The sequence below is a fragment of the Myxocyprinus asiaticus genome, chromosome 15 (genome assembly GCF_019703515.2).
Source record: "Myxocyprinus asiaticus isolate MX2 ecotype Aquarium Trade chromosome 15, UBuf_Myxa_2, whole genome shotgun sequence".
Classification (NCBI taxonomy): Eukaryota; Metazoa; Chordata; class Actinopteri; order Cypriniformes; family Catostomidae; genus Myxocyprinus; species Myxocyprinus asiaticus.
This window is the reverse complement of record NC_059358.1, coordinates 5,498,339-5,513,541: the sequence shown is the minus strand read 5'-3', so window position 1 is coordinate 5,513,541 and position 15,203 is coordinate 5,498,339. Positions and strand designations below refer to the sequence as shown.

The following is a 15,203-nucleotide window of genomic DNA, read 5'->3' as shown; positions in this document are numbered from 1 at the left end:
TGGCTCTGACAGCATACTGCCTGGTAATGGCTTTTCAGCTGGGCCCCTTCCAGTGGCCCAAACAGGGCATTAAGTATTTGGGTATTTTATTCACAGCAAATTTCTGTGATTTAGTTAGAGTTAATTTTGACCCTTTAATAAAAAGGTTTTTGAGCGATGTGGGTAGATGGGCTTCATTACATTTACATATGATTGGGAAGTTTAATGTTATTAAAATGAATTGTATTCCAAAACTGCCTGCTACAATCTCTCCCTATAGATGTCCTCCTCTCTTATTTTAAGCAATTTGATAGCATAATGAAATCCTTCATTTGGAATGGTAAATGTCCCAGATTACATTTCTGTAAGTTACATAGGCTGATTGACAAAGGTGGGCTAGGCCTACCCAAGATTTGTTTTATTATTATGCATTCTGTCTCAGACATTTGGCTCATTGGTCACTTCCACCTGAGAGAGCCTCTCCCTGGATTTGTATTGAACAGGAAGTTCTTGCCCCATTTCACCATTGCAAAGCCTTTCTATCAAACTAACTGGAGAAGTTAAGTTACACCTCGTTATCTCGCATTTACTTTAATTTGGACATTTATTTAAATTTAGCCTCGAGCATATGGCTAAACCCAAAATGATGTATTGATAAGTCCCCTTTCTGCTGGACAGAGTGGATTGTGGAGGGAGGTTAATACACTCGGTGTCCTATATGAGAGTGGAGTGTTGAGATCCTTTGAAAATATGGTTCAACATTTTGGGATTCCCGGGTCTCAGTTCTTTAGGTATTTACAGCTGCGCCACCTGCTCTGTACTATTTTTGGGACAAGCATACACCCCCCTAAAGCGGCAGATACTCTGGGAGTGGTGATTACTGCTTTTGGAAAAGGTCATGAGGCATCAGTGTATTACTCCCTACTAATTCAGAGTCTGGGGAATAGAGCTTCAACATCTCTCAAGAGATTATGGGAGAAAGATTTAAACTTGGTATTGGAGGAGGGAGTGTGGGCTAGGATTCTCAGAAACGTCAAGTTTGCATCTAGAGATGCAAGGGTGCGCCTTATGCAATTTAAGATTTTACATCAATTCTATTGGACCCCCTCTAGATTATATAGGCTTGGTCTTAAAGACACACCCACCTGCTGGCGATGCCAATCAGAAGATGGGGACCTGTTTTGGGGGTGTGTTAAGATCCAAGAATTTTGGTTGAGGGTTCAGAGTTTTATGTGTGAAATATTGGGCACTCAAATTTCATTTTGCCCCAGACTCTGTATTTTAGGCGATGGGGCAGTCATTAATATAGGGGATAAATACATAAAGAATTCCTGGGTCCTGGCCAGTGTTATAATCGGCAGACGGGTTATTCTTAGGAGATGGAATTTGGCTGGAGCACCCTCATTTCGAGAGTGGAGCACGGAGATGGGCAGGGTAGTGGCATTTGAGGAGATGTCGTATAGAATGCTGGGAAACCTGGGTGTATTTGATAAAAAAATGGTGCAGCTATTTGGCCTTTTTGGAAGGCTCTCGAAGAGGGGCAGTGGATAGGGATCTGTAGTTTTAAATGTGTGTGTGCAATTTTATTGTTTTTTTGAAAGTATACTTTTTATGTTTTTTTAATGTTTCTACAGTTGAAGTCAGAAGTTTACATACACCTTAGCCAAATACATTTAAACTCAGTTTTTCACAATTCCTGGCATTTAATCGTAGAAAACATTCCCTGCCTTAGGTCAGTTAGGATCACTACTTTATTTTAAGAATGTGAAATGTCAGAATAATAGAAGAGAGTATTAATTATTTCAGCTTTTATTTCTTTCATCACATTCCCAGTGGGTCAGAGGTTTACATACACTAAACGTGTATGTAATTGCCTTTAAATTGTTTAACTTGGGTTAAATGTTTTGGGTAGCCTTCCACAAGCTTCTCACAATAAGTTGCTGGAATTTTGGCCCATTCCTCCAGACAGAACTGGTGTCAGGTTTGTAGGCCTCCTTGCTCGCACACGCTTTTTCAGTTCTGCCCACACATTTTCTAGCGGATTGAGGTCAGGGTTTGTGATGGTTACTCCAGTACCTTGACTTTGTTGTCCTTAAGCCATTTTGCCACAACTTTGGAGGTATGCTTGGGGTCTTTGTCCATTTGGAAGATCCATTTGCGACCGAGCTTTAACTTCCTGGCTGATGTCTTGAGATGTTGCTTCAATATATCCACATAATTTTCCTTCCTCGTGATGCCATCTATTTTGTGAAGTGCACCAGTCCCTCCTGCAGCAAAGCACCCCTACAACATGGTGCTGCCACCCCCATGCTTCATGATTGGGATGGTGTTCTTTGGCTTGCAAGCCTCACCCTTTTTCCTCCAAACATAACAATGGTCATTATGGCCAAACAGTTACATTTCTGTTTTATTAGACCAGAGGATATTTCTCCAGATAGAAAGATCTTTGTCCCCATGTGCACTTGAAAACTGTAGTCTGGCTTTTTTATGGTGGTTTTGGAGCAGTGGCTTCTTCCTTGCTGAGCAGCCTTTCAGGTTATGTCAATATAGGACTTGTTTTACTGTGGATTTAGATACTTGTCTACCTGTTTCCTCCAGCATCTTCACAAGGTCCTTTGCTGTTGTTCTGGGATTCATTTGCACTTTTTGCACCAAACTATCTAGGAGACAGAATGCGTCTCCTTCCTGAGCGTTATGATGGCTGCGTGGTCCCATGGTGTTTATACTTGCGTACTATTGTTTGTACAGATGAACGTGGTACCTTCAGGCATTTGGAAATTGCTCCCAAGGATGAACCAGACTTGACTTGACTTGACTGAGGTCTTGGCTGATTTCTTTTGATTTTCTCATGATGCCAAGCAAAGAGGCACTGAGATTGAAGGTAGGCTTTAAAATCCACAGGTACACCTCCAATTCAGTACACCTCCTATCCGAAGCTAATTGGCTAATTGTCTAAAGGCTTGACATCTTTTTCTGGAAAATTCCAATCTGCTTAAAGGCACAGCTAACTTAGTGTATGTAAACTTCTGACCCACTGGAATTGTGATATAGTCCATTAAAAGTGAAACAGTCTGTCTATAAACAATTGTTGGAAAAATTACTTGTGTCATACACAAAGTAGATGTCCTAAACGACTTGCCAAAACTATAGTTTGCTAATATTAAATCTTTGGAGTGGTTAAAATATTAGTTTTAATGACTTCAACCTAAGTGTATGTAAACTTAAGACTTCAACTGTAAATATTTATGACTATTGGGGTGTGTGTTTGTGTCAGGTGGGTGATGTTTGGGGGGAAGGCTTCAATTTTATATAATTTGATTTAGCATTTTCTGTTATGTTTATTTAATTTGTTGAATGGAATCGATAAAAATTGTTAATAATAAAACACGTAAATATATCCTTACATATGACAATCAGATTAGAAGGCAACACTTTGTATGCCAAAAATGTTCTTAGCAAAAACTAACGAGTGCTATGAGAGAAACACGTTCATAATGGCTTGCATTGTTTAGTGCTTAAAACAATCCTGTTACCTTTGTAAGTCATGTTTATTGTGATGACAGGATCCTGACACGTACACTGCCGTTCAAAAGTTTAGGGTCACTTACTCATTCTTTTTTTCTTTTTTTTTTTTACATTTTAGAATAATAGTAAAGTCATCATAACTATGTAATAATAGAAATGGAAATATGGGAATTATCTTGTGACTAAAAAATCCAAAATAAATCCAAACTATGTTATATTTTAGCATCTTCAAAGTAGCCACCCTTTGCCTAGATTTACTCTTGGCATTTTCTCAACCAACTTCTTGATGTATCACCCTGGGATGCTTTTTAAACAGTATCGGAGTTCCCATCTATATGCTGGGCACTTAGTGGCTGCTTTTCTTAATTATTTTGTCATCTATTTCAAAAACTTTTTTTTTATTTTTTATAAAATTTTAGTTTTGTAATTAAATAAATTAATATGCTGGCACAATTATATTTGTCTACAAAACTAATTTCAAACATTTAAGCAAACACCTTCAGATCAAAAGGTTTTTAAGATCATGAGAAACATTTCAGGCAAGTGACCCCAAACTTTTGAACAGTAGTGTATATTCTGTGTCTCTGTGTGAGTGCAATGTTTTTGGTTGTTTTCCTTGCCGTGTGCTCTTCTATTTATTCTTTGTTTCATGTTCAGAGCATAGAGCATGGTGCCTGGATCCTGACTCTTCGGTCTGGTTCGATCGTGTATCTGAGTTGGGATCCGGCACTCATGCTCCATGTCTCATCTTTGTGAGCACATGGCTTAGTGTTCAGTTTCGGTTCTCTTACCATGCACTCTTGTCTGGTCTTGTCTTTTGTTTGAGCACATGGCTAATGGTGGCTTCGTTGCCATGTGCCCAATTGTCTTGTCCTTTGTGTTCTTCCTGTCTGTTGTGTTTTGTGTGAGCACATGGTTCTTGTTCAGTTGTTTGCTTCCCTGTCTCTCGTCCTTACCCCTCCCCCTTGTTACCTCAATTTATTTGCATCACCTGCCTTCCTCATTTTCTTTCCTATTTAACCCCATTGTGTTTTTTGTCTTGTGCCAGTTTGTTGTGGATGTTGATGTGAATGTTTCCCCGCCAGGTGTCTGTTTGTCGGTTCCTGTCTGTCTCAGCCCTGTGTCTCCAGCCCAGCCAGTCTTCCCTTCTTCTGCCCTGGACTGTTGAGTTTTTCTAATTTATGCATCTGAGTCCTACCTTTTCACCTACCCTAACCTGACACACAAGCTTAAACTACATTTATAATATTTTTGCGTACCTTTTTAAGCTTGAAATTGAGGCACTATCCACTGCCCTTGAATCTTAAAGATTTATTCATTAAATATGTGATTAAAAAAAGTATTCATTAAAACATCTCCTTCTGTTTTCCAGATAAGAAAGTCAAATGGGTTCAGAATGACATGAAAGTGAGTAAAATTTGACAATTTTAATGTTGGCTTTTTTTTTTTTTTTTTTTTTTGTAAGATATCATAGTCTTCTAGTTTAGAGCCAACAATCTTATAGAAATAATCTGGAAAAACACCTTAGAAAAGAAACCATGTCAGCTCAGATATGAATTGAAGTTATGTTAAGAATTGGAATAATGGTGTACTAATAATATCAAAATGGCCAAATATTGGTTGATTAAAGGGACTAGTTGTTATATTGATTTACACCACCTTCAAAGTATGGACTATATACTGTAAACAATAATATATATATATATATATATATATATTTACATATATATATATATATATATATATATATATATATATATATATATATATATATATATATATATATATATATTATTTTTTGTAATACATCAGTGGAAAGGAGGAGGCGAGAACCGAGAACCGGCTTGATAATATAAATAATAGTTTAATAATAAACTGAATCAAAAAGACAAACACACACACAGGTGTCTGACAGCTGTCCGTAACTCTCTCTCTGTTGCACTGCCATCTCCAGTCGGCCTTTATCCCTCTCGGGTTAATCAGCCTGATTAGGAGCCGGGTGTGTAGAATCACGACCCGGCCCCGCCCTGCCACATTCCTCCCCCATTCTCTCAGGCCGGGGAGCCCCCGGCATGACGTACACCCACCCCCCCCCCCCACCCCCACCCTCCGCCCTGTCTGCCGGCAGGTCATCCCCATCTACCTGGATCGGGGAGGGGACAAGGGGAGGGAAACAAAAAAAAATGTGGCACCTACACGCCGTAACGGCGATCGTAAACATTTAAAAAGAAAGGGAACAGGCCAACACAGAGCGGCAACGGGAGAGAGAGGAGAGAGGAAAAAAACAATTCACGTGCCGGTTCTCCAATACGTCATAGCTTGGTCCTCGGCCACTCCTCCACCCTCTGGTGGATGACAGCCGTGCCTCCCTGGGCGGATCGGAGGCAGTCCTCCGGCCCCTGGCAGCACTTCTCCTGCTCCAGGCGGTCGGCCAGGAGCCCCTCCCCACCATTTCAGTGGCTGGTAGGAGTCTCCTCCGCCCCTGGCAGCGGCCCTGACCACTCCAGGCGGTCGGTTAGGAGCCCCTCCTCCCCTCGCGGTCGGCGGCCGTTCCTCCGTTTTCAGGCGGCCGGGCTCCTTCGTCCCCCGGCGGATGGCCGCAGCTGCTCCATTGGGGTGGATGGTAGTGGCAAGGACTCTACTACGGTGCATCCCTCCTCCTTCCCGGGTTTCGGCACCAGTGTAACACATCAATGGAAAGGAGGATGCGAGAACCGGCTTGATAATAATAATAATAGTTTAATTATAAACTGAACCAAAAAGACAAACACACACAGGTGTCGGACATGCATGTCCGTATACGTCTCTCTCTGGCAGGCGGGACTGGGTCGCGATTCTGCACACCTGGCTCCTAGTCAGGCCTGATTATCCCTCTCGGGCTAATCAGGCCTGATTGGAGATGGCAGTGCGACAGAGTGTGTAGAGAGTCACGGACCGCGGTCCCGACACCTGTGCGTGCTTATCTTTACACACACACACACATATATATATATATATATATATATATATATATATATAGGGACAACGTGAAAAACAGTAGTACACAACAGTATACTACATTGTCACATGACCTCATTACATTGCATGTTTAACTGAGCGAATGGCATCCAGTTTTCATCTAAAAAATAAAATGATTGAATTTTAATCAAATGTTATGTAAAATAATAAATTTTGCCCATTTTTACATATTAAGTTAACAGCTGATATGCCTCGTTTCACTTAAATGGAAGGTCAAGTTATAGTCAAATATAGTTATTATCCAAGTATTCCATGCATAGAGAAAACCTGCATACTGTGCTTAGTAAACATACTGCAAAAACAGGTAGCATGAGTAGTGTGACAGTATGCCGTTCCATATGCAGCCTTAATCTCAACTAGAAACACAATTATGCATCCAAACCATTCAAAAAGAGATTCACTCACTGCTGTAGGTGATGTTAAACCCTCGGCCAGACATTGAATGGTCTGCCTGGAACTCCAGCTGTAGGATGTTGGAGTTGCTGGTAAGGTGGGACGGGACCTCCGCACCAGAAAAGCGTCCCAGCACCACACCGTCCACCAGCTCCCCGTCCCGTACCGCCAGGAAGTCATATGGAGGCTCTAGATCGAAATCATTAAAGGCCAGGTGGATGCGGCTGCCCGGTTCAGCTATGATCAGCCAGACACAATTGAGGTTGTTGCCGTAACCTTCCGGATAGTCTGGAGACAGAACGGTTCCCATGGCAGCCGTAAAGTTGGACATACAGGGAACTGAGAAAGGAAAGTGTAATTGTGTCAGTCATGTTATATGACTGTTAAAGCAGCATAGACTAATCTGAAAGGAATAGTTCACCCAAAAATGAAAATTCTCTCATCATTTACTCATCCTCATGCCATCCCATATGTGTATGATAAACACAAACAAAATTTTTTTGAAGAATACTTCAACTCTGCAGGTCCGTAGAATGCAAGTAAATAAGTACCAACATTTTGAAGCTCCAAAAAGCACATAAAGGTAGCATACAAGTATTCCATATGACTCCAGTGGTTAAATCCACATATTCAGAAATAATATTAAAGGTGTGGGTGAGAAACAGGTCAATATTTAAGTCATTTTTTACTATAAATTCTCCTCCCTGCCCAGTAGGTGGCGATATGAACGAAGAATACAAATCGGCAAAAACAAAAGAAGAATGTGAAAGTGAAAGTAGAGATTGATAGTAAAAAGAACTTAAATATTGATCTGTTTCTCACCCACACCAATAATATCTACTTTGAAGACATGGATTTAACCACTGGAGACTTATGGATTATTTTTATGCTGCCTTTATGTCCTTTTTGGACCTTCTGAATTCTGGTCACCATTCACTTGCATTGTGAGGACCAACAGAGCTGAAATATTCTTCTAAAAATCTTTGTTTGTTTTCAGCAGAAAAAAGGAAGTCATACACATCTGGGATGGCATGAGTATGAGTAAATGATGAGTGAATTTTCATTTTGGGGTGAACTACTGTATATATATATATATATATATATATATATATATATATATATATATATATATATATATATATATCATGTGATTAAACCATAGAAAACAGTGGTGAAAGTAGCGTTTAATTAATTAATTTGCTATAAAAAAAATAATAAGAAGAAAACATGAATCGTATTGCAGGGATTTCTCCAATAACAACAACTGCCAAATCATTTCGTTTTTTACCAGTTCACTCACACCTGAACTGACCATCCGAATGAACTTGTGCTACATATGAGAGATTACAGTTTAGGATTTATTTTTTAAATTTTATTATTTAATTTTATTTTATTTATTGATTTATTTATTTTTTTTGTTACTTTCATTTTGTTATGTTCTCAGATCACTTGGCTGTAAACTACACTGGAGAAAAAAAGAGTGCTATTCATGTACACTGTTACTTTTACACTGCTAAATGTTGTAAAAAGTAGCATGTTACTGGAAGAGCTATTGCCCAATATTTTTAAACTTTTACTGATCCAAATAGTATAAAATCAATTCCCACCCTAAATTGTTTTAACATCCTGTTTCATTCAGAAATGTCACATTATCAACGTAAAACAGGTTGCGAACTGTGTTTCATGTTGACTTTAAATGCATCAGCTCTGCCAAGATTCACATCACACACAAATGCCTCACAGCTGCAAATTAAGCAATAAAACACAGCCAGCAGGTAAGCTAATAGAAAGCAAATCTTTTAAAGGCCGCACCTGTTTCCTTGATTACTGTATTGTAATCGAACCAGTAATTGTATTTAATTGTATTGTGTAGGGTACGTCGGGAATTTTAAAACCCTTCGAACCAAACTTGTGCTGTTTATTAGTCAAGCTCTGAGAGAACTGCCTTCTTATCATCTACCAGAGTGCAGCAGTCCACTCGAGGCTGTTAGCCCTATTTAACGGTGTGGCAGTCGCTTTGTTTACGCACTGAAATAAATAAGCTTTTAATTAGTCTGACCTCTTGACATCGTTTCATTTAGACGTGTCTTATCTACTCTGATTCAAAGGGCCGTCAGCACTCATCTTCATAATGAGCTCACACACTAACAGATCGGGAAGGTGTGACATTAAAACATATTACCTGAACGCGTGCGACCCTCTAATAGGACACATGGCTAGAGTTTCTGTCAGCTTTGTTATGGAAGTGTTGGTCTCTTACACCCTTATGGACTGTATTGCATTTGCATTTAATTTATACAGTTGAAGTCAGAAGTTTACATACACCTTAGCCAAACACATTTAAACTCAGTTTTTCACAATTCCTGACATTTAATCGTAGAAAACATTTCCTGTCTTAGGTCAGGTAGGATCACTACTTTATTTTAAGAATGTGAAATGTCAGAATAGTTGTAGAGAAAAAAAAATATTATTTCAGCTTTTATTTCTTTCATCACATTCCCAATGGGTCAGAAGTTTGCATACACTTTGTTAGTATTTGGTAGCATTGTGTTTAAATTGTTTAATTTGGGTCAAACATCTTGGCTAGCCTTCCACAAGCTTCTCACAATAAGTTGCTGGAATTTTGGCCCATTCCTCCAGACAGAACTGGTGTAACTGAGTCAGGTTTGTAGGCCTCCTTGCTCGCACATGCTTTTTCAGTTCTGCCCACACATTTTCTAGCGGATTGAGGTCAGGGTTTGTGATGGCTACTCCAGTACCTTGACTTTGTTGTCCTTAAGCCATTTTGCCACAACTTTGGAGGTATGCTTGGGGTCTTTGTCCATTTGGAAGATCCATTTGCGACCGAGCTTTAACTTCCTGGCTGATGTCTTGAGATGTTGCTTCAATATATCCACATAATTTTCCTTCCTCGTGATGCCATCTATTTTGTGAAGTGCACCAGTCCCTCCTGCAGCAAAGCACCCCCACAACATGATGCTGCCACCCCATGCTTCACAGTTGGGATGGTGTTCTTTGGCTAGCAAGCCTCACCCTTTTTCCTCCAAACATAGCGATGGTCATTATGGCAAAACAGTTCAATTTTTGTTTCATCAGACCAGAGGACATTTCTCCAAAAAGTAAGATCTTTGTCTCCATGTGCACTTGCAAATTGTAGTCTGGCTTTTGTAAGGTGGTTTTGGAGCAGTGGCTTCTTCCTTGCTGAGCAGCCTTTCAGGTTATGTCGATATAGTACTCGTTTTACTGTGGATATAAATATAAACTTGTCTACCTGTTTCCTCCAACATCTTCACAAGGTCCTTTGCTGTTGTTCTGGGATTGATATGCAGATTTCACACCAAACTACTTTAAACTCTAGGGGACAGAATGCATATCCTTCCTGAGCAGTTTTATTGCTGCGTGGTCCCATGGTGTTTATACTTGCGTACTATTGTTTGTACAGATGAACGTGGCACTTTCAGGCATTTGGAAATTGCTCCCAAGGATGAACCAGGTTTTTTCTGAGGTCTTGGCTAATTTCTTTTTTTTTTGTTGTTGTTTTTTTTCTCCCCTTTTTCTCCCCAATTTGGAATGCCCAATTCCCAATGCGCTCTAAGTCCTTGTGGTGGCGTAGTGACTCACCTCAATCCGGGTGGCAGAGGACGAATCTCAGTTGCCTCCGCATCTGAGACCGTCAATCCACACATCTTATCACGTGGCTTGTTGAGTGTGTTACCGCGGAGACATAACGCATGTGGATGCTTCATGCTATTCTCCGCGGCATCCACGCACAACTCACCGCGCGCCCCACTGAGAGTGAACCACATAATAGTGACCACGAAGAGGGTTACCCCATGTGACTCTACCCTCCCTAGCAACCGGGCCAATTTGGTTGCTTAGGAGACCTGGCTGAAGTCATTCAGCATGTCCTGGATTCGAACTCGTAACTCAAGGGGTGGTAGTCAGCGTCTTTACTTTATTAGTTTGCCGATATTAAATCTGTGGGTTGGTTAAATTAGTTTTATTGACTTATATATATATGTAAACTTCTGACTTCAACTGTATGTGTTGCGTTGCAACAATCAATGGTGTTGGATGGCACTGAAATCAATTCTGGCATGCTAAGTTTAAACTAAAACGAATATCCTTGTAATGAATGAATTCCTCTTGTTTGTTTGTTTGTTTTACAAATTGTATATAGTTCTATCAATATAGTATCTATCTCATATATGTTACTATTATAGTACTATTATAATAGACCTAGTACTTAAATAATCCTTGCTACACATCTTATGGCATAAATTATGAGCTGATGTTTTAATTATTGTATTAATGTTAATAAATTGATTACTTTCAACACATATTTGTTTTTCATGATTAATATATATATATATATATATATATATATATATATATATATATATATATATATATATATATGTTAGGCTCTTGTAAAGGTAAAATAAATGCCCCTGAAAATCAAATCCAGGGGAAAATATTGCCTCTTAATAATAATAATAAAATAATTCTGACACTGTAGGGTACTTAATTATACAAAAGAAATGTTGATTATAAATATTTTAAACTGAATACTGAAAAATACCAATAAAAAAATAGTTCAATCTTATTACAAAAAATTATGATTTTAGACTGTGCTTTGCATGTATTTAATGTATTACGCTGTTAGCATAGCAAAATGCTAATGTCAAACTCTATAGGAGTCGAGTCTCTTGTGAGGAATGATATTTGTATGACACATTGAGGCCATGTCCACACTAATATAGCTTTGCTTTAAAATACATTTATTTCACTGCGTTTATGCCTCTCATTGACACTAGAATGACGTTTGGGTTCAACAGAAATGGAGCGTTTCGAAAACCTGCCCATTGTGCAAAGGTGCCTCAGTTTGTTCCTGGCAGGCAGCAGATACCATATGGAGCCTGTAAGACTGAGTAGCCTGCCAGGAACAATGTATGGCACATGTGCGAAAACACACTCTATTACTGCATACTTTGGCAAACAATGACATTAGGAAACTGAAAACTGACTTCAAGTTAAAATGGATTAGTGTGGACTTGGCCTAAGTTGCTGCCTTTGCATAGCATTGCAAATAGGTCACTTATGAGGTTCCAAGTTGGTTAATATACTGTCTTAGAAGGCAGTTGTCTATGTAGGCAGTAGGCAGCTCACAAGGTTTTGGAACAGGGCTAGTATTAATCACTGTCCAGTTTTGTTGTATGAAAAAGTGCAGAATGGATATTTTGCTAAATATCTCCTTTTGTGTTCCATGTACGATAAAAACCACATTAAGGTTTGGAATTACATGAGGGTGAGTAAATGATGATAGAATTTAAATTTTAAGGTGAACTATCCTTTTAAGAGCACTCACATATACAGATGGGGATGTTAGCAGACCACTGATTGTTATTCTGACAGGAAATCATTCGCTCGCCAATGAGCTCGAATCCAAACTGGCATTCAAAGCGCAGCACGTCCCCATTGGAGAAGCCGCCTCCCTCGCGCTGTCCGTACAGAGGGATCCCAGGGTCTCCGCAACTTTCCTTGTCTATTTCTGTAGGTAGGCAAGACAGCGGTTGAAAAACAAAAGTGAAGCTTTGGATGCGGCAGAGTGATTTATGTGGGCAGTTTAAGAAGTGCAGGCAGAGAAACGCACTCACCTTTATAGTTGATCTTAAAGCCAATAGAGCCCACACTTTCATCAGACTGCAAATGCAGCCACATATGATGGGTCATACTGACGATGAGGTCAGGCACGAAACTGCCTGTTAACCTGTCGGTGCAAAGAGAACAAAAACAGAAAGAGTTGCTGAGCTTAGCCTTACAGCAAAGTACAATGGTACAGTGATGGTATCAACGATACTTGGTATACCATATATAGTAGTGACTGATTACCCTGTTCATTTTCCAAGGTATTTACATGGTACTCCAAGATACTTCAAATAATACCAATAAAATAGTAATACCATCATAATTTTAGGTAATTGTCAGACTGTTTAAATGGTACTATAATATACTTCAAAGAATACCATGGTATTAGCATCATGGTCGAGTCCCAAAACATAGTATTTCCATGTTATGCCCAAAAAAGCATGTAATACCACTGTATCATGCACAAAAAGCATTGTATTACCATAGTATAATGTCCAAAGTTTTTTTAGTAAAAGGCTTTTCACAACACACATCATATAAAAGCTGCTTTACAGAAAATTATACTGTAACAGAAAATGAAGCTGTATTGTCTACAGTTTCTTAAAATCTTCATTGGGCGGTTTACAATCAAAACGTGACTGTAGATTATGCCTTCAAAATTTACCATGGTACCAAGTCCAAAAAAAAAAAAACATGGTATTACCAAGGTAAAATGTCCAAAAACATGGCATGGTACCACATCCATAAAACATGGTATTACCATGCTACCAAGTCCACAAAACATGGTATTACCATGGTACCATGTCCAAAACACATGGTACTGTCATGGCAGTATGTCCAAAGAGCATGTATTACCATGGTACCAAGTCTAAAAAGCATGGTATTACCATGGTATGATGTCCAAAGAGCATAGTATTGCCATGGTATCACATCCAAAAACATGGTATTACCATGGTACCATGTCTGAAAACATGGTATTACAATGCTACCATGTCCAAAGAGCATGCTATTACCATGGTACAATGTCCAAAATCATGGTAAAACCATTGCATAAAGTCCACAAAAAAAATAAAATAAAAAAAAAAAATAAAAAAAAACATTGTATTTACATGGTTACAAGTCCAAAAAAACATGGTATTACCATAGTACCATGTCCAAAGAGCATAATATTGCCATGGTACCAGGTCCAAAAAACATGGTTAGCCATGGTACCATGTCCAAAGAGCACACTATTACCATGGCACAATGTCCAAAATCATGGTAATACTATTTCATAAAGTCCAAAAACGTTGTATTAACATGGTACTATGTCCAAAAACATGGGATTACCATGGCACAATATCAGTGGTATATCAAAAACATCGTATTACCATGTCCAAAGAGCATAGTATTGCCATGATACAATGTCCAAAAAACATGGTATAACCATGGTACCAAGTCCAAAAAACATAGTATTACCATGGTACCATGTCCAAAACACATGGTACTGCCATGGCAGCATATCCAAAGAGCAAGTATTACTATGGTATCAAGTCTAGAAACGTGGTATTACCATGTTTCCAGGTCTAAAAACATGGTATTTCCATGGTATCACATCCAAAAACATGGTAGTGCCATGGTACCATGTCCAAAAAATAGGTTTTGAACAAAAGTAGGTTTTGTTCATTTAAAACTCCATAGACCAATAAACTTAAAGACATTTTGGGAGAACATTTGAATTGCTTTTACCACCACTCAGTGGACATTTCAACTTGGAATTGCAGCAATAGTTGTAATGAACCACGTAATTTCATTTAGCAAAAATATTGCCACAGTCAAGTAATTTTCATGACTTCATGCTGTAAATGGAACGTCTTGGCTACTGATGTAATCTCTGTTCCCTGATGGAGGGAACGAGACATTGTGTTCGATCTTGAGAGCCCCAATCACCTTTGCTTAAAATAGAAAAGGCCAATGAAAATTGGCGAGTGGAATTTACATGCCACTCTCTGTCCTGGACATACGGGTATAAAAGGAGATGGTGTGCATCACTCATTCAGATTTATTCATGTCAGCGGCCAGTTCAGCGCCGTGGCAGGAGGGACACAACGTCTTGTTTCCTCCATCAGGGAACAGAGGTTACATCAATAACCAAGACGTTCCCTGTCTGTCACTCACTCCACGTTGTGTCGATGTAGTGACACTAGGGGTTCCTATAGGAAACGTTGCAGGTGCTGAACTGTGTCATGAGGTACGGAAGAGTGGACATGGGCAAGCTGCTGCGTGCCTCGCAGCGAGCGCTCAACCACGTCGTGACCTTCCAGTGAGTTAGGTAAGGCGTCTCCCTAGTCCCGTTAAGGGGGGTGGAGGCACTTACCCAAGGAGGCTACAGGCAGTGTTTTAACTGATTGCTGTTAAGCAATGTACCGCCGAGCACTAGAATAGCGCTGGGAAGTGCTCTTCCCTCTCCAGGAAGGAGAGCACTACGGAGACCACATCCTGCCGAAGGGAGTTAGCATGTGGAGAATACCTCACATGGACTTACCAACGGGGAAGTTCATATATGGAATGATACCATAGGAGGACCCTATCTATAGAGAGGGTATGCAGCACAGTGGCCAAGGTAGAGAAAGCTCTGATGAGGGGAAACACAGGGTCCA

General features: G+C 39.6%; 1 protein-coding gene across 1 annotated transcript in view; it reads right to left on the bottom strand.

Moving 5' to 3' along the window:
* The window catches only part of LOC127453076 (CUB and sushi domain-containing protein 3-like), a 435,789-nt gene that overhangs the window by 257,037 nt on the left and 163,549 nt on the right, over nucleotides 1-15,203 (bottom strand). Inside the window, 3 exon segments of the mRNA XM_051719109.1 lie at nucleotides 6,928-7,254; nucleotides 12,284-12,466; nucleotides 12,573-12,685. Coding sequence (XP_051575069.1) covers nucleotides 6,928-7,254; nucleotides 12,284-12,466; nucleotides 12,573-12,685 — 623 coding nt within the window.